Genomic DNA, 27045 nt, shown 5'->3' on the forward strand with positions numbered 1-27045 from the left:
TCATTATTTGGCATTTCCCCCCTAACTATTTTGAAGATGACCAGACGACTTTGGACTGCTGTCTTCAGTGTCAGTGTATAGTTAAATTCATAGATAAATTTCAGGCCCATAAAGTAATACTAAAGAAATCAATATATAATTACAGCACTAAGGGCATTTCACTGCTGTGCATTTTGGTTTTTTTGATACTTGAGAAAAGGGTTATTTTTTTTCAGAACCACTTTGTAAATGGAACTAATCTGCACTTAAAATATATTCTAGACTCAAACTAAATGCTAATAATCTACACTTCTCATGGTTTTTTGAAATTGTAGTGAATCCAGAGTTCATAAAACTTGCTATCAGTGTTTACAATGAATGATGACCAGAAAGCTAAATTAGTCTTGTGAATATTTATTTGGTGGATATAATTTCATTCAGATGGAGTCTTGCACTTCATGATTTTACCCTTTCTCCCATCTCCTTCAAAAGTTGCTGAAATTATATCCCAGGTGTCAAAGGATTTAGATGCATATGAAAGGGGAAGTTGGCAATAATCCAAACATTTCACTGAAATTATTACAGAGTGGTCAATACAAAACCAAATTACATCTTTTTGTAGCACTGTAGCTTGGTGATGCTCCCCAGGGCAGAAATAGATCACTTTGTCCCTGAGAATATTCTGGAAATTATTTTTAGACGTTGAGGGTGAATGGAGTTGTAGGACTGAGATTCTGCTCCTTTGGCACTGCAGAAGTGCTGCAGAAGTTCAGGGATGACAGAGAACTTGGCAAGGATGTAGGAAAAGGTGGGGATGAGCAAGGCCCAGCATGATGATGCTCTGTTGCAGTACCCAGCTGTTCCCCTGCTTGCCAGGGAGAGCACACAACCCTCCCTCTCTCTCAGCCCCACTTTTCCTGGCAACAGAAAGAAGCTTTGATTTTTGTGAGGGACTGAGAACAACAGGTTTCACTCATTTGAGCTGTGGTGGCAAGCAGAGAAGCCTTACCTAGTTAGCCTGTGGTTGTTGGTCTTCACACCTCCCTTTCTCCTTCCCAGGCTTCTCTTAAATGACCAGCTTGCCCCTTAGTTCATTTTCTCTGTTGATTCCAGTCTTGCTAAGTCATAACCAAATTTGATAGCTCTTGTATTGTTCCCTCAGTTAGCTTGGCAGTGCTTGGCACTCCTGCTGTGGTCACCTGGTGTGCTGGCTTTTAGGGCTTTTTCACCTTGGAGTTCCTCTGTCCTTCTTGGAGTTTAACTGCTTCTGGAGTTCACATGATCCTTGTCAAGAGCTGGTCTAACCTGTTCTTAAAAACATTCCAGGAACATGGATTTCTCTTTATTCTGATATGTAGTCTTCATTTGTTTCACCTGATGTTTACACTGGGTCTTGTTTACTACAGGTTAAGCTGGGAAATTTTTGAGAAATTTTCTACAGTAGTCATGAAATAAAACAGATCACTTTTCCTTCATAGTAGTATTTTCATGGTTACTGTTTCCAAGTGGTATTTTATATCTGTATTTTTCCTTGTTCAATTTAATTACACTCTGTTTAGACCTTCTCTCTTTTATATTGGAATTACTGCTTTCTCCTCCTCTTGCTTTTAAGTTGCCACGTATTTGCTCTTCTACCATTCTCTGAGACCTTGCTTCCCTCTCCCTTTAGTTTGCTTTGCTGACTTCCTAAACTGTTCTGAAGGAAAGCCCCTTCTGACTTGAATGCAATTAATAATTCTGTTGTGTAATATAGGAATACATCTAACGGCTCCTAAGGAGTGCTTACTCCCCTGAAGACCTATTTTTCACCCCCTTTATTAGATAGTTTGCTAGAAACCAAGGGTCTTTTCCTTTGTGGAGGTAATTAATTTCCTTTGTGTTGTCTTATACACAATCATTGATTAACACTCAGTTCTATGATGGTTTTATAACTTCCTTTCTCTCTTTTCATATACATAGGAAGAATCTCTTTTCCTTAGGATTTTTTTTTTTGGTGTTGCCAAATAAAATATTTTTTACTTTCTTTCTAATTTCGCCCCTAAGCACTCATCTATTTCCTCTTACTCCATTACATTTCTCTTTGTACAGGATTTCTGATACCATTATATCCACCTTATTATATTCCCTGTGATTTCCCAAGGCAATATAAACAAGCTGTTTTACTTTGATAAGTTTTCTTCTATTTCCTGCTATGTTTTCCTCACACTTCTATTCCTTCTAATGTCTTAAGAGGAAAGGTACTACATAGTTTTATATATATATATATATATATATATATATATATGTATATATTTTAGCAAAAGAAAGGCTTGTTCTTGTGCTGTGGATATCTTTGCAATTTTGGCCTCTGAAAAAATTCTTTTGCATTCTTTGTCAGTTTTGCCAGCTTGGCAGAATCAAATCCAGATTAGCATCTCTGATAAGCAGAGTTATTCCTGGCATATATCAGGAGCACAAGAAGTGGTTTCTCTATGGATTTTTTAAGAAATATCCCTGTGAAGTCACTCTTTTAGTATTTTTTAAAATTTCTTCTTAAAAAAACGTGGGAGAGGGTTTCTCAGTTGTGCTTTCACAAGTTAAAAGATGTTGCTAACATTCAAAGGTATACACTCAAAAGTTTAAAGATATACTTTAAGTAATCTGTACACATATGTGCATTTACTTATTTATTCTTACTTAAACTACCTCTTATGATTAGATATGGAAGTGCAGGAGTATTTATTTCACAGGTGAAGTGCTCACTTAACACACAGTGTTCCTGAATAGCTAACTGTTACTTTTTATGCAGTGACTTTTGTATCTAGATTCGATTCAGCAGTTGACTCTGCTGTGAAGATGGTGGGATTAATTTTTCTAAGCTTTTCTTTGGCACTCTTCATGTGGTATTTAGGGGTTTGTAAATCTTAATCTCTCTTGACAGTAATCTGAAGAAATCTGTGTGAAGGAGCAACCAGTTTACTCACTGATGTCAAGTAAAAAAGTACCCAATAGTCTTAGATGTATGATGCATTCAATATCTGTTCCGTAGGCGTTCAAGGCATTATGTAGTGCTCCATATGTTCAGATGCTTTTAAGTCTGCTGACAGTGCAAACTTCTAAATATATTTGCAGAGACAGTGGAAAGGACATAATTGTTGACCACTTCTCAAAAATTAGGCTGCCAGCAGTACATTGAATATATCAGATGCAGAGATAGAGGCACAGATGAAACAGCATGTCTCGGGAACAGCATTTGATTACCTTAGTTGCAGCATCTACCTTCTTTTCTTTCCTGTGCAAATTTTCCAATTTAATAAAACATTTTCCAGTTTTAGAAGCAAGCAGAACAACTGCTGTCATATCTCATTGCCCAGCCTTCCCTTTTCCTCTGCTGGGTATGAGATTAGATGACAATCATGTAATTTTCAGAATATGGAACATGAAGGTAGAACTATGAGTATTTCAGCCACATCTTACTCTGATTTGGTGATTCCTGACATTGAATGTTTCATTTATTTGTTGAGTTTGGAATGTCATGTACAGTCTTCTGAAATAGTTTTGTGAGTTCCATCAATCTATAAACCAAAGATGACTTGTTTGTACAATAGAAAAAAAAGTGCAAACCAGATCTGGGTGTGTTCCTCCCACCTCTGAGTGAACACAGCTGACAAGTCCTGTTACCACCGGCTTCCTCTTCCAAATAACTCTGTGGTCTCATATGCATCAACATTATTCACCAGAGAATTTTCATTCTGTTAGTTCATAATTGGGAAATGTTTGGAATTAGCATTGTAAAACTGTCACCAGTTTGGATTTTGATGGTTGTCAATAACACCAGTGTTTCTTCTGGAGGAAAGTGCTGACAATTGAACAATTCAGTCTTGACTGAATACTGAAGCCATTGTTCACTGCAGGATTCCTTGACTTTCAGAGGCATCTTTTTGCTTGGTGATGAACTTTGCTATGCACCAAGAAAAGGGACATTATGTAGTTTTCTTTTCTAAGCAGCCTTTCTGCTTGCTCAGGATCATGGTATGATCACATACAATATCTATGGTATGAAAACCAGACCATGTTGTGGTGTGTTGTGGTTTGCTAAGGCAACGTCTTTCTTAGAGGAGTTATCCCCAAGCTTTCCTTCACTGCAGATGGGGAAAGCTGATTTGTTGCAGTGTGTGAAAGTGTTTCTCTTTATTTTGTTTTCTTGCTTGTTATGATTATGACTTTGTAGTATTTTTCTCTTTATAGTAGAATATATTGCATAGGAATAAGCTGACTCAGAAGACAGGACTATTAAATAGCTTTCAGTAAATAATCTTTACTAAAACCCACTGTCTATTATTTTTTTGTTAAAGGAAATGATTTAATTTTTCCTTGTGATACGAATCTGATTTTGGAGGCCAGCAGTTTCATGACAAGAGAATTAATGAGGGCAGCATTTCAGAGTAGGGCACAGCATAACAGATGGATCATAGGGAGACCCTTTTAGCTGTCTCTCCTTAAGGTGAGTCATGAACTTCCAGGAGATAAAAAAGGAAACAACTTTTCTGTAGAAGGGTGAACTCAGGAGTCCAGCATGTTGTATTTCCTGTAAACCAGGGCTGCTGCTTGTGAAAGAATTAGGAAGTGCACAGGATTCTGCCTGTATTGAGGCTTGTGAGGCAGTGGCTTAATGGTCTAGGAAATTCCCCCTGGAACAGTTTGAGAAATTTCTTGTCTTCTTACCAAGCCCTGAGGGGTAGTTCTCTGGAACACCTAAGAGGGAGGTGATGTGTTTTGTTACAGATGCCTCCTGGTGCTTCAACAAAATATGTTGTCTCTAGGTGAGGTGTACCTGTCCCCCTGGCTTTTTTGTTACCAGATGGCTTCCTCCACAGCAAATAAATCCACAGCAATGGATGTCACTTCTTTTTTATAGCCTCTGCACACATGCAAAGACATGCAAGTATTAATGTGCTGTGAGATCTCCTTAAAAATCCTTTAGTCTGTATTCTGCAGGCCTTCTAAAACCCAAGGAACTCCTGTGTCTGTATTTCCAATGTGTACCTGAGGCCCTTTCATTATCTAAGATTGTAAAGCCACAGGGAAAGCTCTAGAGCAGGAAGAAAATCCAGACATGATTACTGGAAGAAAACTTGATTTGAAAACAAAATAATGAGTCTTGGGGGTGGGTTGCACTGTCTGCAGTCATCAGTACTCCAGATAAATACAAAACCACTGCTGAGGAGTGGTTGTAGAGACAACTCTGTCTGTAGGGCTGGCAGGGGGATTGGCTGTGCAGCTAACTGGAGGAACGTGTAACTATAAGAGCTACTCATATTCTCATAGGAAAAGAAAGAACAGAGATTCAGGCTTTTCAAGTAACATCTGATGTTTTCAGTACTGGAATTTTATCTGCAGATTTTAATAATACAGGGTTTCAGGCATAGGTCTTAATGCTTTGAGAAATTTCAGTAGCAAATCACTATGTGAAGTAGGAAAGCTTTTTGGGGAAAATAATTTTTTTAATGTATTTCTCTCTCCCTCAACATTGGAGGTATCAGAATCGGCTTTTTTTTTTTTTTTTTTTTTTTAATTAGGCTGAATGGTGCATTTTCTTAGGGAAAACATAACAATATCCTCTGTAAGTAGAAAAGCAGCTGTAGTGGTAAATATCTTTATTGGAAAGTAAACTTCTTTATCTGGCAACATTGTCAACTATTTTGTTATTGAATCACTGCTAAGTATGCCTTCCTTTCTGCCTTCTCTGTTGCACTCACTAAGGCAAAGCTTCCTTCCCAGATCTGATTTCATTGACACTTGCTCAGTTTCATGAGCTTTGCCTTACTGATTGTTGGCCTCCCTCATTGCGTTGTTGAAGGGAGAAACAATCCTGTCCCTGACTACAAATAAATCTTTCCAGTTGGTATGCTCAGAAACTAAACCCCTCCCTTTATGCAAGGCATCCAATCTACATTCCAGTTCCTGAGATGGAATTGGGAACTCGGCACTCCCGTGTTCCAGTGCAGTTTGCAGGAAGGTGTAAGTTTATGGCTTAGTTTTCTTCTTTCTCAGTAAAGCTGTTTTTTTATGTGAGAATACTTCAATTTGGAATGGAGCAGAGTATTTACCACCAGAGTCGTTGATGAGCAGTGTGCAATTTCCAGTGCTTCCAGTAAAGGCTGAACTCTAAGGACATTTTCAGGATGAAAGCTAGGAGGCCAGCGCTTCATTTGTCTAATAACAAACTTTGATTAACTTAGGTTGGTTTAACCTTTTTAGCCACTGAACTTTAAGAGGAGCTCTTGCAGGTTGCTACTCCTTTACAGGCCATGCAAGCAGGCTTTCTTCTCTGCAATATAAGCCTGGTTGTACCTGGAAAGGGAGTGGGAACTTAGAGAACCTACTCCTGTCTACTGCAGGAGAAAGCAAGACAAGCAGTGAATGCTGGTGCCTGGTCTTCTCTCTCAGGTTGCAGTGCATAGGATGAGGTGTTGGTGGAAGCAGTTTCTTGTTAAACACCTCTGCTCCCACCTTTTCTGGGAAGGGAAGAAATAACAGTCTAAATGGAGTCATCTTGTGGACTGCCACTGATTGCTCAGTGGCCTGTTTGGTCTTGTAGATCTGACTGAGGAAGTATCCAGCAGCTGTGAATGAGCTTGCTAATGGATTTAGCCTGTGCCTTTGAGGGCTGCACTTGGAAAGAGTGGTTGGGGCCCCTTAATCTACAGTCTGTACAATTTCTCTGCCCGAGCAAGTGGAATTTCGTAAGGCATCTGAAATAGATATACAAAAAGCTGACAGCATGCTTCAGGATGCTGGAAATGTTGGCTAGAGTGATCTTCTGAGGTGGTGATGGCAATGATGACTTTATTGTTGCTATTGCCAGGTTTATGTTCAAGTTAAGTTAATTCTTTGACCTTTCTGTAGGTGCTGCAAACAGAGCAGGACTAGTGTAAGCATTTTGGGATTGTCTGCCCGAGACACGTGCGCACATTGGGTTAAACATTTCTCAGAGCATTCCTGAGACTCTTGACATTCACAAAGCTGGTTAAAATTCTGTTACCTGAAACATGACCTTGTTAGATTGGTTCACTTATGACTTGCATGCCACAGTTTGCCTGCCAGATATAATTGAATATATATTTGTTTTATGTAGGTTTGGATAGATAAGAGATGTAAAGAAAGGGATTTTTTAAATGTCATTTTATATAGTACATTTCTGTCATAATCTGTCAGGATTAGAGAAGAAGAGGGATGAAAATGAATGTAAGAGTCAAGACAAGTTGAAAAAGGAAGGAACATCTAGTTTCATATTAATCAACTTAAATGCCTAGTTTCTTTTGCTGGAAATTTTCCATTTTTACATGATTCTAGTTCTTAAGAAAGGTACAAGTGATAATTACAAATATATAGGTAATCCCTCACTTATTTCCTATTTGCTAATTTGTTATCTGTAGTTTTAAAAAAAGAGTTGTTTTAAGTTTCTGAGTTATAAATAAGCTAAGAATGAATAGCAGTGTAAAATAATAATACATCTTTTTGTAATTTTTTGTGACAAGCACCGGACTCTACATACTGGGAAACAGCAAGAATGCCTCTCTATTTAATCTTGTATTGGGCGTATTTTAATTATGAATTTTGTCAGTCAGAAGAGCAATCTGATCCATTGTTCAACAATTACAGGTCTCTGTAATTCACTGTTGGGTTTGCCAGTCTTACATTGTAATATATGGCCTGGTATGAATGACCAAGGACCTGCAAAATCTCACTCCACCCAGAAGTAATCAAGAGTCCTGTTATTTAACCCAGGCACAGAAAGCAAAGGGGGTGACAAATCATAAGTACCTTCATGGCAGGCACATGGGGATACATCTGTTAACAAAAGTTTAAGTTGTGCAAAGTGAGAAATGTCTTTTTTTTTGAAGGAGAGGAAGTTTGTTTTTCTTTTAATGAAAGAATTACTGGTATATCATCCAACTGTCAGCAGTGGAATCTGCTTGTTGGCAGTCGCTGAAGTGCACATCCCATTTTGATTTAAAGATTTTCTGCTTCAAACAAATTCCTGGAGTGGTTCCCATGGTTAATACTGCATAGGAATAGCAGGATAAGTGATTTGCAGCCCTGCTGTTTTATGAAGCACAGCTTATTGTGCATATATTTTCTTTTTTTTTTTAATTTTTCCTTTGTTACATCAAGGTGCTATGGTTTTCTTTGATTTGGACTTTGAATTCAGCATATAGTGTGTGTTAACCTTACACTTTTTTGTGTGAATGTTCAAACAACTAATAAGCAACTTGTCATTTGTTAATTATTTTTAACCCTCTAACCATGTGAGTGCTCAGTTGTTACCTTTAAATGCTTTGAAATTATTCCAGTCAGTGTGGTGCTCTACCTTGTGGAAGCTTGTGCCATCCTCTCTAAGTTTTCCCCCGAGGAGTTTTCTCCTTCACTTTGTTAGAACAGAGAACAATTTAAAGTTTTCCGGTATAGAAGGAATGATTGTGAGGTTTCCATGCTCTCCACTCTGACGTGAGAGTTCTTCCTTTTCCTGTTGCTCCCAAGGGCACACCAAAGGGTGCTTTAAAATGTTTTTGGCAAAATCAGGAAATGGATGCAGAAGGAAGTTTTGTGCTCTGCAGAAGAAAGCGTGCTCTGAAGTTAGGATGTAGCTGTTATGTGGATGACTGTGCAGCACCCAGTTTGGCCCAGACTTGCCAGCTCTTTGGGTTTCCAGTTAGCTGCAGGTTAGTGTGCTGTGCTGGCCCTGTAGAAATGTGGGTTGCTGTGGTTACAGTGAATTGGCAGGATGACTCCCACAGTAATCCCTCATGGCTGCAGGGATGGGTGGGAGCAGACAGTGCTGTTTAGATTTGTGTTGTGCCAGATCTCCAGTACATCCCATGTGTGTTTTATGATAAGAATTTTCAGAAGTGTTCCAGAAGGCCGGTTTAAGCCTGTGATGTTTTATCTGAAGATTTTCACTATAAAGGGAGGGGAAAGGGGAGGAAAGAGAGAGCAAGGCTTCTGTTGTATGTTAGGGGGATACCAGGGAGCTCTGCCTTAACTCTTGGCATCCCAGCCCAGTGGCTGTGCTAAGCCCAGTCCTGGGCATGACTTGTTCTGTGGGCCTACCTTAGGACAGACCAAAAGGTCTGCTCCTTCTGCTCCCTCTCACCTGCAATACTCTTGCCATCTTTTCCATGCTGCTGCTGTGTTCAAGAAATACCAGCCTCCCCTGAAATTTTAAATATTTTTAAAATCTGAAGTCTTGTTTACACTAAATGGAACCCTGCTTCATCTTCAGGGAGATTTCATGTGAATTAGTAGCTTTGCAGATTTAATAAGCTACAGTTTTCTGTCTTATGATGGAATATTGTGTCTTCCTTTTTTCTTTTTACAGTGGCTATGAGACTTTATATCATAAGTGCACTGATGATGCTCACCCAGTAATCTCAACCTCTCGTTTCTTGACTTTGCACCCCTTTAATTTTATAATTTAGCTTAAGGTCTTATTAATGTACTTAAGTGTGTTACTATTTGGAGACTTATATGAATGCCTAGTGGCTTTAACTGTCTTAAAATATTATTATTTGCTACTCACTGGCCAATTCCACAGTTGTCTGTAGTGCTTCTTGTTGCAGAAATTTTTGCATCCCCTAATGAAGTTTATTGGTCCTCTGTCTAATTCTGGTATTCAGTCTTTGAGACTTTCAACCTGATCTGCAAGACTGGCACAAATGAAGCAGTTGTAATTTTGAGTGCAACCTGGAAATTTTTTAAATTTTTGCATTTGTTTTAATTTAATTTTCCTGAGAGTGGATTGAGTTAAGAAATTTTGTAAGCTTGAATGAACTCAGATATGATATTTTTTTTTTTTTTGAGTTAGAAGTTCTAACTTGCATGCTTCTATTATTTTACCCCTATTATTTTGCTTGCTTTTTTCTTTTTATTGCTGATGCTGAGGTGACTCGTCAGTCTGGCTACAGAAACCTAACCCATGCTTTTTTTTTCTTTAGGCACTCAGTGTTACTGAAACTCTGATCAAACCTTTGGAAAGATTTAGGAAAGAGCAGCTAGGAGCTGTAAAGGTTTGTCTCTCCTTGCCTTTATAAGTTTGTTTAATTTCTCTACTTGGATTGCATTGTAGTAATGACATGTAATTGGCAGAAACGTATTACTGATTATGTGTTTCATGTGTTAACACTTTTTTTGTTTCTACTTTGAGAACTTTCTTCAGAAACAAATGGAATGCTTCAAGAAGAGAAGAATGTGTCCTTTCCCTTCCTTCTTCCCATCTCCCTTATCTTCTCTGTCTGGAATAGGAAGAATTCTGTTAACAGCCTGCCCCCACCTCCCCCTTCCTAGTGGGTAACCCTGTTCTGCTTTGTATTTACCTGCAGTTGCACAATCAGAGGCTGAAAAATATTAACTACCTAAAGGAGCTTGATCATCCATATGCTTTTAACTAAATTTTTGGCACCTGCAAGTGAGAATTGCCTTTATTTAATTTTTTGTTTTGAATAAATAACTCACTGTCTCTGTATGCATGGGAATAATAGGGATGAAGAGACTAAGGACAAGATCTCATAGAAAATATTTTTGATAAAAGCATTTGGTGATTTTTTTAAGATTGTCACTAGGTTGTGAATATTTAAAAAAAAGGCAAAGTAAACTTCATATATTAAGTATAGACTAGATTTGGATAAAAGTAACAAGGGCAAATTTGTGTCTGTCCACGTTCCTTGCAGTGAGAAATTTAAGTGCTTATTAAAAAAAGTAGAAAAGAAAGAAACCAGCATTTTATTAAAGTTTTCTGTTGTAAAAACTCAATACATTTTCAAAATACCTGCATATGGTTTATTTTACAATTTCATGACTTCATCACCAGTGATATTTAGTAGATAAGACAATGTTTCACTTATAAGAGCACTAATGCATTTTGACTTTGGCAGGAATGATTAGCATGTTCTGCATATGATTTCAGTGTTAGTGAACTGAAAATGCTCTGTTGATCATAAATCCTTTCAGTTCAATGGTACAATGAGCTTTGTGTAGTTCTATGGACTAGGGAGAAGTATATTAGGTGACCCAACCAACACACATAAAAACTTGGTCTGTAATACAGCCAGTCTCCTAAGGAAAGAGAGGGTTTGTTCTGAATGTAACTGATTGTCATAGAAGCAGCTGTGTAATGAATGCATTATTTCAGCAGTATTTTTGCTGTTAAAGAATATTGCTGGATTTGGGGTGAGAACTCCAAATGCTTTAAGTTATATCTTCACTCATTTCCTAGACAGAATTGTCTCCCTGATGCTTCTAACACAAATTACATTCACGCAGCCTACTTGTTTGGATGGATGTTTCTTTCCTTGTGTCCCTGCATATGGTTTCTGTGAAGCTGTAGCTTTTATTTCTGATCTAAACTTTTTTTTTTTTAAAACAGAATTTACTGTTGAAAAAGGTAACTTAAACATTTTAATAGAAGTCTTACATAATTTATAATGTTTAAATAAAAACCCTGTAAAAATACTCAGCTCTTGGAATATTCTTAACTGAGTATTTATTCAATATAATTAATAGACTGATATTAGAAATATAGCTCTGCTTAGCTCTGAAAACCAAGCTGTGGCATCTAGTGGTGGAATACATCTGCAACATTGTGTAATATTTGCTTTAGGAAAGATTTATATTCTATCATTACAAAATAAAAGTTGAATCTGCTGCCTCAGATTTTATCTGCATCTTACACTCCTTTGCTGATTAAATGGTCTGAGTTCAGGTTAAGAAAAGGAAGGGGAGGAAAGTTTAGCTTCATAGAGCTGGAAGCTGAGACACTTATTGAATTACCCCTTATTGAAGGTGTTGCTGCACTAATCCTAAGCTGTGTGTCTAAAATTTCTGGCTTTGCCTGTTAAGAAGTTAAGAGAATTTTTTTTTCTGGGAGCATTCAAACTTTCACCACATCAATGGAAATTTTGCTAATATAAGCACAAAGATTCACCTATTTCCCTGCACTTTGTTCCTAATTCCCCATTGCTAATATGTTATCTCTAATCACTCTGATGCTGTATGCACATCTTCATGTTTCTCAGTTGATAACATATTTTTAAAGACTCCTTTTTTAAAGGGAATTTTGAGTCTCAGAGTGGGGAAAAAAAATTCTGTTAGAAGTCCTTGCTGAGAAGCAATACTAAACAGTCTCTTTAATGCCATCTTCAGAATCTAATGGTTCAGAGAACAAAAACATGTGTTTCTTCTATTATAGTATATATAGTATTATTCAAAATGAAAGGTTAAGAGGAGAAAAAGAGAGCAATTATGTCTGTAAAGTTTAACCAGGGGTTTCTTTAGAATACATTTAAATGTGATTTCAAATCTACAGATGAGGAAAAATATTTTAATTGAACTAGTATCTTTCTGATGAATAAATCTGCCAGTTCTTGAATATGTAGTTAAGTACTTGATTTTACTTATTTGAGGTTATTTTCAACTGCAATTAGATATACTAAAAATAGTTTCAAATCTGGTTGGTTGAATTAATGAATACTAATTTTTGCCTTAATACACTGGAACTGAGGAATCAATTTGTTTTACAATATCTTCTACTAAATTAGATTCAGAAACCTAGATTGCAAAAAAAAAAAAAAAAAAAAAAAAGGCTGTCTCTCTTCCAATACATTGCTTTTGGTGGTCAGAGAAATGGTTTTGCATTGTGCAAATGAAATTCATACATGTCTGTAAGAGTTTTTCTTTTGATACTATGATATTAAGTTTTATGGATATTTTTTATTTTTATTGGGTTTTTGTCATGGGCACAATAACACTAGAAATAGGAATTCAGCACTGAGGTTGTTGTATAGCTTTAAAATGAAGAAATCCTATGGAATATAGAGGTATATTTTCTTTGGGTTTTGAGCTGTTGGAACTTTTCCCTTGTCAATTTCAGAAAGTTATTTTTTCAATGAAACTGGTATTTCCATGCAATGCCTTTTATTCAAAAGCAAGGTGGTGTGGATGATGCATGAAAGTAATGAAAAATACAATAAATCAAGAAGAGGTCAGGTATTTTTGCTTTTTTTAATGTAGAAGATGCAAGCATTTGTGTGATTAGCTACACCATAATGATGCGATGGAATTTCATTTCAGGTTAGGCTTTAAATTAATTTTTAAAATGAGATGGAGCATATTTTTCTCTACTTACTGGAGCTGTGATACTGTTTCCTCTTTGTTCCTGATGAACTAGAATTTTAAAAGAAGAAAAATAGTACACTTTTATATTGATATGGTTGTTACTTTGTTTCTGATTCTAGGAAGAAAAGAAGAAATTTGATAAAGAGACGGAGAAGAACTACAGTTTATTAGAAAAACATTTGAATTTATCAGCTAAGAAGAAAGAACTACAATTACAAGAGGTATTGTTGCCTCTCTTTTTTTATGCAGACTGAAGGCTTTGGAATAGGTAAATATACTTATCCAAATGCAGAAACAGCATTCTCAGTGGCAAAACAAACCAATTTTCTCATCTGGAAAGGTTGGTGAAAAAAATATTTTCTGAACTTAGTACTTCCACCATTTTCTGAATCAAGGTTTTTGTGTGTATGAAGCACTGAGTCTCATGTCATTTTTATATAATTGAGAGAATAGGGAAGTGCAAACATACTGTGAGAAACTAATTAATTTCTTACAAGGCCTTACCATTCATGTAATTTGCATTGCTTTGTGAGTATTGACTGAATGTCCTGTGATAACACTTAAAGCAGAGGATAGCAGGACTTTTATTCCCAAATAAAATGGGTTTGTGCCTTTGCTTTTTCTCATGTTTTGAAGATTTGTTTTGGGATTTTTTTGAGTAGTGCTATAAAAAAGTTTGTTGACAATTTATAACTGATAGACTTTTTTTGCCTGGCATTCTTTCTGTCCCTCTGGGTTTATTATCATCATCAACTTATTTGTAATAGTTTTGATTTCTGGAGCAACAGCAAATAGTATGTGAAAAGACTGCCGGGAAATCATGTAGAGACTTGCTGTAGCCAGAAGGACTTTTTTTCCCAGATAAATGTAATTATGTCAGAACTATTAATGCTTAATGTTTTCCTCAGAGATAACTCCTGTCACTGCCCTCTGCCCCATCCCAAATATTCTATGCCATTTTTCATAAAAATGGTTAATATTACTGGCAAAGTTACCCTGGAATTTCTCTACTCCTGCGTTTCACTAAAATGTCACTTCACCATGCTGCACTTGCAACATTGACCCTTCAAATGTGTAAAGAACTGTCTTTTGGGGAGTTGAGTTGTCCCAATGAAGTTATTGAGCATGGCTCATCTGTCAGGACCTGTACTTTTGTCAAATTGATCAGCTGCCAAAGAACTTGACGCAGAGAAAATGATAAAGGGCTGATTATGATTGCTTGATGAAATATAGGTTCTTGATATCAAATCTGAAATGAGACCTAACCTCAATGGAAAAATACATAATGCCTCTAAGAGGCATTTTGAAGCTGTATCAAATATAGCCTGAAGCTTTAGAGCATGTGTGAAATCTTGAATGAGCAAATAGATTTGTTTTAAATGTCCTTCAAAGTTTCATGAGCAAAAATTCTGAAATTCTTCAGTCAGGCTCTCACATTTACGTGTTTTATTTTGAAGTATAAATGTATAAGCAATTTAAAGAAAAAATGCCCTTTGGAGCATGTTGTCATAAGAAACAGGTAACAATTTCTGTCACAAGCTTAGAGAACAGATTTATATAGTTGCATAATGTATATAATTTATTTTATTTGCGTCTAGTTGAATCAGTTCCTCACTGGAGTAAATAGTGCAGGGATAAATTTGACAAAAATTTGATGAAAAACATGCAATGTTGTGGAGTGTGTCTTAACAGGAGCACAACTTTTCACTCTCCTGGTGGCAGGATATTCCTGTAATTTTACTGAGGCATGTTGTGTTTCTTTTTCTTTCTTCAGCAGTACACAAACTACAATGAAACTTGCTGGGTACATGGGGAGGCTTATGCCTCAAAAAACTGAGAGATGTGATAATGTATTCTGGATTGTGTGGTGATCCAGATGTCCTCAAAGAACCACTTCAGAGTCTCTTTCTAGGGTGTTGTGGTGCCCTTCATGTATATATGATTAGAAGCTTAGCTGACAACTCAAACAATCCTGTGTTTATAGGCTGACAACTCAAACAATTCCACAATTTATGGGATGCACCAAAATGGCATGGCTTGTTGAAACACATTTGCTTACTTGAAATACTTATCAGGGCTTTATTTATTTAATGGTATTTGTGGTTATGCCCCTTTAACTGCTGAGAGTTCTCTAGCACAGAGAAGTAAAGCCAAGCATGTCTTAAAGCTAATTTGGTTTATCCTCTTAAAGCACAGCAGTCAGTGTTCTGACTGAAAGATGTAATCTCAGTATTTAAGAGTCTGATAGTAAGTCTTGTCCTTTCTCCTAACCCTTTCTCCTCTTCCTCTGGTAATTCACTGTAGATGCATTTTGTATTATCTTTGTGGGCAAAGACTTAGTTACTTAGAGGAGGAACCTTTTCTTTAATGTATTTTAATAACAGTTTCTATTACCAAGTTTTAAGATTAATTTAAACAAATCTTACATGCATCTTAAATAATAACTTCATAAAATAATGGGTAGATGCTAGAAAGTGAAATATTTATATGTATATCAATGGCAGTTGAAATGTAACTGTTCAGCATCAATATGGTGCTGGCATTTCTGCAAAGCTGTGCTAAATATCAGCTTGCAGATAGAAAGGCTGCATTTTCAGACACTGGATGCTCTGGGAAAACTTGTTACCAGTAAGTGAACTTTTTTTCTATTGCATTTCTTGCCAGTGAAAGTGAGCTGTGGGACGGGTACAACAACATTCTGGCTATTTAAAGCAGTTATTTGGGTTATAGAGTAAAATTTACAGCACCAGCACTGTAGTTTTCAAAAATAACATTTTCTTCCTTAATTTGATTGGAGAGATGACTTCCCCCTTTTCTAATGGACTATGCTCTTAGCTCCCTCTCTCTTTGGGCAGGTACCTTTGCAATGCTGTTAAAAGTTGGATTCCCTAGAAAAGAAGCTTGAGGAGATGTTGCTGGAATTTTTCTGAAAAGTCCAGCCTCATGATTCAAAACAACCTATGTTACCTAGCAGAAGGGAATTGCTGCTCCCATTTAAAAGTAAATGAATGATCTGTGTTGTAACAAATCCCTCAAATATTGTGAAAATCATCTGCTTGCCACTTCTGTGTGTGTATCTTGAAGCTGCCTGCAAAATGTTTGTGAAACAAGGTGTGCTCTTTGTGCAGGCAGATAACCAAGTGGAGCAGAACAGGAAGCACTTCTATGAGCTGTCGCTTGAGTACGTGTGCAAGCTGCAGGAGATACAGGAGCGGAAGAAATTTGAGTGTGTGGAGCCTGTAAGTATCAGGGAATTCAACCTACTCTACCTTTCATAAAGGAGGGAGAAGGAATGCATTTGGACAAAAGCCAAGCTTTGCTTTCTGGAAAACACAACCAATTGAGTGACTTAACAGAATTGAAGTTGACTTGTTACATCTGTACAGATTCCTAGTGCAGAAAAATCTAGCCAGGCATGTCAAATCTTACATCAGTAATAAGAATTGATTTGGACCCTCTGATGTTGATTTTCAGAAAATGTGTGAAACTTTTTGTTGTACTGCAAAAACCTCAATTCACATTTTGAGATAGAATAGAGGATATAAGAAGATGGTGTCAGGATTCTTGCCTTGAGTTTTCTAACCAATGAAATGTTATTGCTGACTAATGCAAGGAATCTAATTTTAATTATGAAGGTTGGGCTTAGAGGCCTGCTAGTAAATAATTGCAGATATAAATCAATTAGGAGAGGGCTACTGGGTAAGAAGCCTGTTCCTGGGTAGCCTGATATGTTTAATTTCACTTGCAGTTGAATCTGTGCAGAAATCAAGGGTTTTAATTTAATTTTGGTGGAGATGGTGCATGCACTGATGCGACTTTCTTAATCTATGGGCAGAACTTATTGTAAAATTTTTCTGAAATGTACATTAACTTGGTATTTTAAATGCAAATTTATCAAACAAGAGAGCAGTAAGTGTAATACTGAGAATAAAGGGAGGATGGATTGTAGGAGTGACTTCCATTCTCTCTTATTCTGAAATCTGTGCTTTTGTGCCAAGTTTGTCCTTTTATTCTAATAGAATTACCTTAATGTAATAATGAAAAAAAGTGTCAAATGACCCTAATTAAAATAGCTGGTCATTATGCAGTCAGTTATTAAGAACTGTCTATTCTAATATAGATAATTCCTGTATTAAAAAAAATGCTAAAATACTTAAGGGGGAAAAAATTACTGCAATTATACTAGCATTGTTTAAAGGAAGGCAAAATGCTGTGAAAAGAGTGATTGTATGGGGTTTTTCTGGTGTAAATATGTTGACCTTTTTCTTTTTTTTTTTTAATTAAAAAAAAAATTCTAATCCTAAGTACCTTTGCATTTGGCTATTGTGTTTCAAACTGTTTGAAGTTTCCTCAGAGCCAGACTAAGCAAATTTTGTTCTTACAACATGTCCCTTTCTCATTTCTGAAAGCTCCTTCTGGATGGTGCTGTTGCCTAATTTGTACTTGAAGTTTACACTAGGCTAGAAAGCTTTGTACCAAATTCCTTTTCCCTTAATATGTAAAATTTATGGGGCTTTTTTGCATTTGTTGAAAATGCTTTATTTGCTGTATGACTTCAGACTTCTATTAAATACATTCTTTGGCTTGCTCTCTTTAGAGAGTTGTTCTTTTATGTCTCACTTGCTTTGTTCCAGCAGCCTGAACTAAAAAGGAGAGTTAGACAGGACTACACCTCATGATGCTTCCAGCATAGTGCAACTTGTTTGTTCTTTTAAATTGGAATACTAGTCAGCACATGCTATATGGGTCACTTGCTGATTCTGACAGAAGGTCAGATCTGTGTACAAAAAGCAGCAATGGGCAAAGCTTCCTTCTTCCAGAAAACTGATGTGACAGTCATCTCCACATGGTCATTAGCAGAGAGAGGAATGACCAGGGAAATGATGACGAAAAGACAGAATGATCATTACCTCCTTGTGCACAAATCTGAGTTCCAGATGTCATTGGTATCAGAGCAATTGTAGGAAAATATTACATAGGAAAGTTTGGGAACATGGTATCTACATTTCCTATGGTCAAATGGAAAGTAGAGATCAGCTGTGAAATTCCAGAGACAGGACCATCCGAAATGTCTGTATACATGGATCATCATTTGGATTTAGATATTACTCATAATATTAGTGGAAATTTATTTTAAAATAATCATTTTGTCATCTAAATTTCCAAAAAAGCCTATATGCAGCAATTGTATTGAAGTAAATGGAGTTTTTTTGTTCTAACAAGTTTTTTTCTATTTCAGGTGCTATCATTTTTTCAGGGTTTGTTCACTTTCTATCACCAGGGATATGAACTTGCTAAGGACTTCAGTCATTACAAAATGGCCTTGCAGATAAATATACAAAACGTAAGTTGAGTCTACTTTTTTGAGTAAAATCACTCGCTGAAGTTGCTGCATGTGCAGTATCTGCATTGCCAGCGCTTAAGAATTTCATGTAAGTGCATTGCCTGTGAATTTTGGGGATATGGTGCCATCTCCTGGATAACCAACCACATCACTGAACAAATCATCATTAACTCCTGCGAGTTCTTTGTAATTTCTAATAATACTGTAAAAAACAATCATGAAGTAAAAGGCTTCCACTCCTTTTTTTCTTATTTTTGGAGACAGAAATAATGCAAGGATTATTTAAAATGAATGAAGTCTGTTAAAAATGCATAAAACACTGGCGTATGGGTACACTCCAGAGTATGGGTAATGAAATATGAAGTTTTCAGAGTTTTGGGTGTGTTTTGAAATTGAGTATGTGGTGGTCATGTCTGAGGGTCATTGCCCTATAGGGTTACATTATCCATAACTAAGAAAAGGGAAGAAAACCAACTGCTCACAGGAGTATGGAGTTTGTCTTGCAGAAGCCCTTTCAAACAAGAACACCCCTGTTAGTTTGGGGTGCAGAGCTGTGTAAGGAGACTTGGTGTTGGCAGCCATGGTGTATTGACAAAATTATCTGTTCTTTCAAGGACAGCCAAATGGGGCCACCACTACTTTAGTGTGCCCTCATCCCAGTGTGATCTAGACTGGGAGAGCACGAAACAAGGTGAAGGCTGAAGCAGTGGGACTGACAGAGTTACTAGTCAGGTGGTCTGTTTGCTTCCTTGAGATTTAGGAAGAATAAAGCTTGCTCAGAGGAATGTGGGTGTGCCAGAGGCCTCTTGGTAGGAAGCACACCACACACTTAAATGCAAACAATCAATTCCTGGTGGTACATTGGTTTTGTTGACCTCTGAGGGCATGTGGAATTAAGACACAGAAACTGCTTCTTGGAGAGGACAGTCTGTTTTTAGAAATGGCTTAACTAGCAGGGAGGCGGAAGGGAGGATTACAGTTGTTGTAATGCATAGTGACGTGATTCATGTGTCACGATACCATTCCTTTCATTTTCCTCCTGTGTGTTCAAGTGTCAAGTTTCGTTTTGAGGTGGTGTTTGGTTTGAGAAAGGGAACTGGTTAGTGGTAACTTTGTAAGCAGACTTTTGTGGCAGAAGTCAGTGCTTTTGGGGGAAATGTCAGGCCAGACTTGATTCTTCTGTGTGCTTAACAGGACAAGTTGCAGCTTAGAGGGGAATTGATGCCAGATGAAACATGAGAGGGAAACTCTGATACAGTTTTGAAGAGCTGGGTTTCAGGATACAGATGGAAAAGAGCCAGTGGAGTGATTTGAAGAAGTGATGATCAGTAATAAAGTAAGCTAATCTCAGCAACTGTGTTTTCAATTGACTGAATGGTATCACAGTGTGCCCCACGAGATTCTGAAGAGCTTGAGCTTTGCAGCTCAAGTTTTATGAATAGATGGAGGCTGTAGAGAGAAGGCAGAACAAGGCTCAACAACTCTCCTATGTAAAAGGAGAATAGAAGGAAGCATCTGAAAAGATTTTGAGAGAACATGACATATGCTCCTGTTGCTGAAGATCAGCCAGATATTCCAAAGGAAAAATGAACTGGGGTTTGCCTGTGGTACATCTGAGCTGCTGGCAGAACACTGGATTGATGTGTTAGAAATTGAAAGGTACAAGATCCACTACAGACAGCCTAGCTGGATATGGAGAGTGATTTAAGAGTTGCCAGTATAGCTGTAGTAGTTGCCTTTCCTTTCATTCAGGTTGACTTTTCTGTGAGAATTATCCTATGGATTTCTTCTCCACACCCTACCACAAACCCTGCCTTTGCTCACTGCCCATCTCCTCCCCTCAAATGAAAGAAAGAAAAACGACCCACCCCAGCCTTGTAGCCCAAGCTCTAGAAAGCTGATTCTCCCAAGAGTCGTGCTATCTTGTATGCTTGTCCTGGGGAGAAGATAAAACAGGTGAGGCTGCATTTTCAGAAAAATAAAGGTGCTTTCAGAAAGAAAAAAGACACATAAGCATGCATCTGGAACTAGGTGCTTTCCTTAAAACACATGTACCAACTTGGATTTTAAACTGTTTTTCAGTGTTTTAGCTTGGACAGGTGCATATGTAGAGAAAACCAGTTATTACCATGACTGTTGTGGTTTTGTTTGCTCATTTAACAATTACCAGTGTTTTCAGACCAAATCAAAGAGTTTCTTGTGTCAGGTGTGAGCTACTGTGTTGCTTCGTGTCATATAATTTGTGGGTGGCATGGTTATTTTCTGATTGTTTTTGCTAATATTCTGATAAATATTTCTCTTCCTGCTGCTTGCAGACTTTGGAATAAGTGACATTCAGGAATAATAATCAACTAGACTTCCAAGTTTTTTAGTTTGTTTTTGCATGCTTCTGCTTGTGTGTGGTCAAAGCATTTGGCACATATATAGTCTCAATCTGTATATACTGTTGATGACCTTCCTGATACTTTTTTCCTCAATTACCACAGAAAATCCTCTACTTCCTGATGTCAAGTAAGTCTCATGAATGAGGCCAATATATGTAGTAATATTTTTCTAAGGAAATTTCAATATTCAAATTTGTTTTGCACTCAATATTTCACTTCTTTCTGAACAGGTCAGTGCATTGTTTCAAAACCTGCTCTAGCAGTTGTAGTGTGCTTTCCACAGTCACAGCAGCTAATATCTAAACCTCACATTGATTTTGAAGAATATCAGAAAACTCGGAGAGTAAACACATATAGTGCTTTAGGACTACATGTCCTAAAATGGCCTGGATCATTGTCTTTTTTTTGTAGGTGTTTGTGGTGGGTTGTTCTTGGCTGGATGCCAGAGGCCTGCTGCTCTATCACTGCCCTCCTTAGCTCTAGAGTTTGTGGATCAAGAACAGGACAGGAAGATCAACTGCAGACCAATTAGAGGCAAAACAGACTTGACTGGGAGAATTCAGTTTAATTTATTAGCAGATTAGGGCAGGATAATGAGAAATAAAACCCAAATCTTAAAAACACACCTTTCCATCAGCCCTCCCTTCTTCCCTCAGTGGTGCAGGAGAATGAGGGTTATGGTCAGTTCTTCACATGATATCTCTACTGCTACTTACTTCTCAAGGGGAAGACTCCTGACACTTTCCCTGCTCCAGCATGGGGTCTCTCCCACTTGAGACTTATCCAATGTCCATGGGGACTTCAGGGGAATCTCAGCTCTGGCACCTGGAGCATCTCCTGCCTCTCCTTCTTCACTGACCTTGGTGTCTGCAGAGCTGTTCCTCTCACATATTCTTGCTCCATTCCCTGGCTGCATTTGGCATTGTGTGGTTTTTGTCTCTTAAATACATTATCCCAGAGGTTCTGCCATGGTCACTGATGGGCTCAGCCTTGGCCAATGGCTGATCTGCCTTTGAACTGTCTGGCACTGGCTCTGTGGGACATGGAGGAAGCTTCTGTCACCTTCCCACAGAGGACCCCTCTGTAGGCCCCCACCAGAAAAACCTTGCTGTGCAAAACCCACTGCATGATTCCTAGCAGGAAAAGTAAGTCTTTCTACCACTCTCATTACCAAAGGGTTTTTTGTTGTCTTGTTTTAGACACGAAATCGTTTTGAAGGAACAAGGTCAGAGGTAGAGGAGCTCATGAACAAGATCAGAAGAAATCCTCAGGAACACAAAAGAGCAAATCACTTCACGATGGAAGGCTACCTCTATGTACAGGAAAAAAGTAAGGTGTATTTTGTATTCCACAGTGCCCATATTAGGCATACAGGCAAGTCTTGTCTCTACAGGTAACATGATGATGTAAAGAATTTACTGTTGATTAAAGGGTCATCTAAGTATATTTTCAAAGTTTTTAGCAGCATTGTTACTGTGGCTCATAAAAAAAAAAATATTGAGCTGAAAATGTGTCAGTTTTTAGTAAAAGTGACTGAATTCAGGAAGTTTTGTTTGACCAAAGAATGGATTTCATCTTATTTTTAATCCCTTACTAATGACCTCCCCTGGATCTGTCAAATGTTCGTTGTCAGCTAGCAACATGAGTTGTCAAGTTAACCTCTGAAAATTTGGCTTGTTGAGTATGATGAAATGGAGTGTCATTTCCTTGATTCATTGATACAGTTTCATTACCTAATTGTGATGATAGGGTCAAATAAAGCAGACTATATGTTAGGTAGCTGGTGTTAAAATTCTTGCTGTGAAGGTGCATGTTGCATAAATCATATCCTGTCAACACTTCAAACAATTATAAATCTTTCTCACACTAGTAAAAAAGCCAAACAAGATGCAGAGCTCTTGTTGCTCAAGGAATGACAATTTATTGTAATTTATTATTTATTTTTAAGCATTTTGCATAAATCATATTTTTGAGATATGTGCCCTTATAGAGTGAGAAGATTAGTTTACTGACATGATTTTTTAGGAAAAATTAAGTAATAGAAGTGTGGAGATACAAAGGGTCAGAATCCAAGTTTGAACAGGTTGCACTATGGTACAAATCTCAGCAATATTGTTTGCAGTAAGCTGGGTTCTAAAATAAGTGTCTTCTGTCTGGGGTATGCACTGATTAATAGGAGAGAGTTCTGGTGTCAGAAGTTGTGATCAGGCCTTAATCATGAGATTATTTAGAACTTGTAACAGAGTAATTGGTGGTTCTTTAGCTACCAGGTGTAAATCTAGCTTTCTGTGTTCTTTTAAATAAAGTCTCAAGGGCGTATTTACTATAGGGAAAAATTTTGTCTGTAGTAGTGAGAGAAAGATACATTAATAATTCTTTCCATTTGTCATTAAACATAAGAGTAAAGTATACCATGCATCGTATTTTAGAATAATAAGCAGTGGTTAATATTTGTATGATGTCTTAATTTGTACCTTTGCTTTAAATACTGCATTATTAGGAATTAATTAGGGCTCTAAGTATCATTTTAGAAAGCAGGAGAGGAGAATGCAGAAACTGGAAAAAGTACATACTATTTGTTGCTTTTGTATTATGTAGGGCCTGCTCCTTTTGGTTCCAGCTGGGTGAAGCACTATTGCATGTACAGGAAAGAAACGAAGAAGTTCTCCATGATTCCATTTGAACACAGATCAGGAGGGAAAGTTGTATGTATATTTATGTATTCTACTCTTACAGCTGTTCTATATTAAGATCAGAGAATGTGTCATTTAAGATGTGTCAAGTACTTTCCCCCTCTACCCTCCTTGCCCATTTTTTTCACCTTTCCTCATACAATTCAGTCTGCCATTGGAGGACATTAACCTGAAGTAGTTAATGGATTAATAGATAAAAATTCTCTAAACTTTCCAGTTACTTCCTTTTAGACGTCCAGAGGACCTGGCATGGATCACATGCAATGTTTCACCATTTAGAATCTTGTTTATCCATGAGGCCTTTCACTTTCTAAAGTATAAATCAGGAAAATATAACACATCTAGAAATTTCTTTATTAAATGATTCAGTTGGAGTTTTCTTTGGAGATGTAAATACTAGAAGTGGGACTAGAAAAGTGGATAAGAATGTAATTTGTACTGATAATTGAATGTAATTTCAATTATCTTTAAAAGCATCTGAAATATTCAAGACCCAAGATTTTATTTATCTTTAAATGGCTTTAATTCCTACTGAAATAGTTGGGAATTGATTACCTTTAAAGATGACACATTAAATGAATGTATTGATAGGGATGAAATTAATTTTGTTGCAAGGAAATAGGATATCTGAATCTGGAAACTAAGGCTAGAGTCAATATGCCTCTAAATTCAGCACCTTGCTCTGTCTTCAAATTTGGTTAGGAAATCATGTTGTTGGAATTTTATCAAGTTATTATGTCCTATTAGTTTCAGCAGACGGGAGATGGCTTTCATAATTTTGAAATTATGTGTATTTACAAATCTATTGAATTTTAAATATTTTAAAAGCTTTGGAAAACCTGATGTACTGAAAATTAGTGATATTTGGTTTCCTTAATCACTTCAGTACTTCTAGGAATTTTTTATCCTAGTTTGTTCTAGTTGTAATAAGCCATTTTAGTTAGTATAGTATATAGTATGTGTGGCTGAACATTCAGCATTCTAAAACACATGTTTCTGCTGTATTAAAATATCTCCCGTTTAGAAGCCCCTGCAATTACTCCTTCAGTGACAGCCTTTTATGTCTGGAGATGCTGAATAAGACAAGAAATAATTAAAATTTGCAGTTAATCTTGATTTAATCTGGTACAACTCAGGCAGCATTCAGAGATGGGTTTGGGATTCCTCTGTAAAATAAGATCCTAGTGTTGGTTTTGAAGAAAGGGAGAGTTGGTTCTGTAAGACATGTTACAGATAGTAAAGAACACTTCCTTTGTTCTGGTTAACGTAGCCTTTACTATGACCTTTACTATGGAAATCACTGTGGCTCACATAAAATGGGAAAAGTCTCTTTGTGTGTTTATAATGTAACCAGTGCAAAATATTTTTAGTTTTTACTGAGTCACTCTGTAAAGTACCAGCTAAAGTGGACTCAACATTTTTAGATTTATGTCCCAGAAAAGCATAGTATTTATGTTATTGTGTAGAAAAGTGAATTGCAAACATGGGCGAATTCTTTTGCAAGTGTCAGTTTTCAGTATAGCTTTTGCCATTTAATATAAATTTACCTTACTTGCCTTGTACAGCTGGCTTACTGGAGCTTATAAAAACTTACAAGAACTGGGTCAAGCTTATAAAAACTTTCTTTTCACAGGGTGATGCGGAACTCTTTGTCCTTACGTATTGTACCAAAAGAAATACAGATACAATAGACAGGCGATTCTGTTTTGACTTAGAAGCTTCAGACAGGTAAGCTTGTGAAGCATCCTGGGAAGAGCTCTTTTGAAGCAGTAATTAAAACTACTGCAAAATTACTGCAGCCTTTTCTTCTGATTTCTTCAATCCTCAGTTAGAGTTCCAATGGGAATGGTCGCTGGAGGAGCAGGCAAGCACTGCCATGGCTCACGGGGTTTTACCTCAGCTGTGTATAGCAGAAGCAGAGAGGAACTAAACTGAAATGTAGACATTACCTGAGCTCACATTAAAGAAAAGCACAGAGTTAAGAGGGACTATTAAGAATTATCACAATGAAGAAACATTACTTAAATTGAAGTACATACAGCTATAATGAGAGACTGATTACAGTAATAACTTACATAGTCATGACCACACTGTATCACAGTCCTGTGTTCCAAAATGGTGGGTTGCTGAGGAGATATGTGTTGCCCTGTTCTTTTAAAAGTTTTAAAGTTCTTCTGAAAGTTTTCTATGCCTTCTAATGTTTACATATTTCTACTAGAGTTTCTCACACACTGTCATGTAAATAATGATTGTTTTGTATTCTTCTTTGTGGGAGGAGAGAATTGATAGACTTACTTTGACCAGTGTGTTTGGAGAGGTGGCAATTTCACCCTCCAATACACTGTCACTTTTAGAATTCTATATATTGTGAGGTCAGAAATTTTCTCTTTTGCTTCCTTTTGTGCTTTCTATCTTAGTGTGTGTGTGAGTTATTTCATGTCCTAGTGCAACAGATATGCTGGATTTTCAGATTGAAATAAGGTTATTGGGATTTTGAGGCTTCTTGTGTCTGGAATAATCATCCACTGCATCTTGAACATTGTTGCCACTGTCTTTTTGAAGCACCACTTGTTGCTCTATTTCTAAAGAAAAGACTTGCTAATCTTTTTCTCTAAAGGACCTCAAAATTTGATAAACATTGTCTTTAAACAGTGTTCTAGTTTTCCTTCATTTATGAAAGTGAGGGTATCCAGCTTCATAAGATACTCCAAATAAATGAGGCTGTGGTAATGCTACATTCTTTGGATGCAGAAATGGAATTAAATGCTAGATATAAATTAGTGGATTGCTGTTGAGTTTTTGCATCCACCCCCTCTGAGCTACTATTAATCTATATGTTTGCTCATTACATTACACCAATTAACCACATGCTAACTTATAATATAGTAGGTCAAGTTTTATGGATTTTTTTTTTAACATTAGATTCTTAGTTTTTTCACTTCAAAAGCATCAGGGCCAGTGCTCTCAGGCCCCCCTGTCCTGATTGCTCATGGTCTGCAGATATTTTTGTGATTATATGCTCAAACTTTAATCAGAGTCTATGCTGAGCTTGTGTGACCAGTTCAACTGGCCTGAAGCATGTTCATTCCTACAACAAGCGAAAGGTAAAGGGATGTAAAACTCCCTCTGCATCAGAAAACTTCTAGCCTGCATGGCAGATGAGAAGATGCTCGTTTACAGCTCAAGTGATGTTTGTCATTACTTTACAGTGTGGTTTGAACTTGCATTTTTGAGATGAGGAGGATGTGGTTTAGCTATTCTAATGCTGTGTCCCAGAAGTATGAAAGGGAATAAAGGTTTATACTCCAGGCGTCAGCTCCTCTTGGGTCAGTGTATTGATTGGTCAGTAGGGATAACAGATTTCAAACTGTCTGATAAAGTTGCTAAAAGGTAGCATGAGAAATGTCAGTCTGTTCGCCTCTGTGTGTCATCTCTTTGGTGGGGTATCTGGAGTTTATACAGAGATGGATGGAGAGCAGGGTTTCCTTGATGC

At 37.1% G+C, this 27045-nt stretch overlaps 1 protein-coding gene across 2 annotated transcripts in view; it reads left to right on the top strand.

Annotated features, from left to right (window-relative positions):
- ARHGAP10 (Rho GTPase activating protein 10) overlaps positions 1–27045 on the top strand; it is a 136799-nt gene that overhangs the window by 41937 nt on the left and 67817 nt on the right. For both annotated transcript variants that reach the window (XM_021536597.3, XM_077783017.1), the window contains exons 4-10: positions 9957–10028; positions 13251–13352; positions 16260–16370; positions 18371–18475; positions 22059–22188; positions 23458–23564; positions 25186–25280. In XM_021536597.3, the coding sequence (XP_021392272.1) occupies positions 9957–10028; positions 13251–13352; positions 16260–16370; positions 18371–18475; positions 22059–22188; positions 23458–23564; positions 25186–25280 (722 nt within the window). The remainder of the gene's footprint in view (positions 1–9956; positions 10029–13250; positions 13353–16259; positions 16371–18370; positions 18476–22058; positions 22189–23457; positions 23565–25185; positions 25281–27045) is intronic.

Source organism: Lonchura striata, chromosome 4 (assembly GCF_046129695.1).
Source record: "Lonchura striata isolate bLonStr1 chromosome 4, bLonStr1.mat, whole genome shotgun sequence".
In the NCBI taxonomy this organism is placed as follows: Eukaryota; Metazoa; Chordata; class Aves; order Passeriformes; family Estrildidae; genus Lonchura; species Lonchura striata.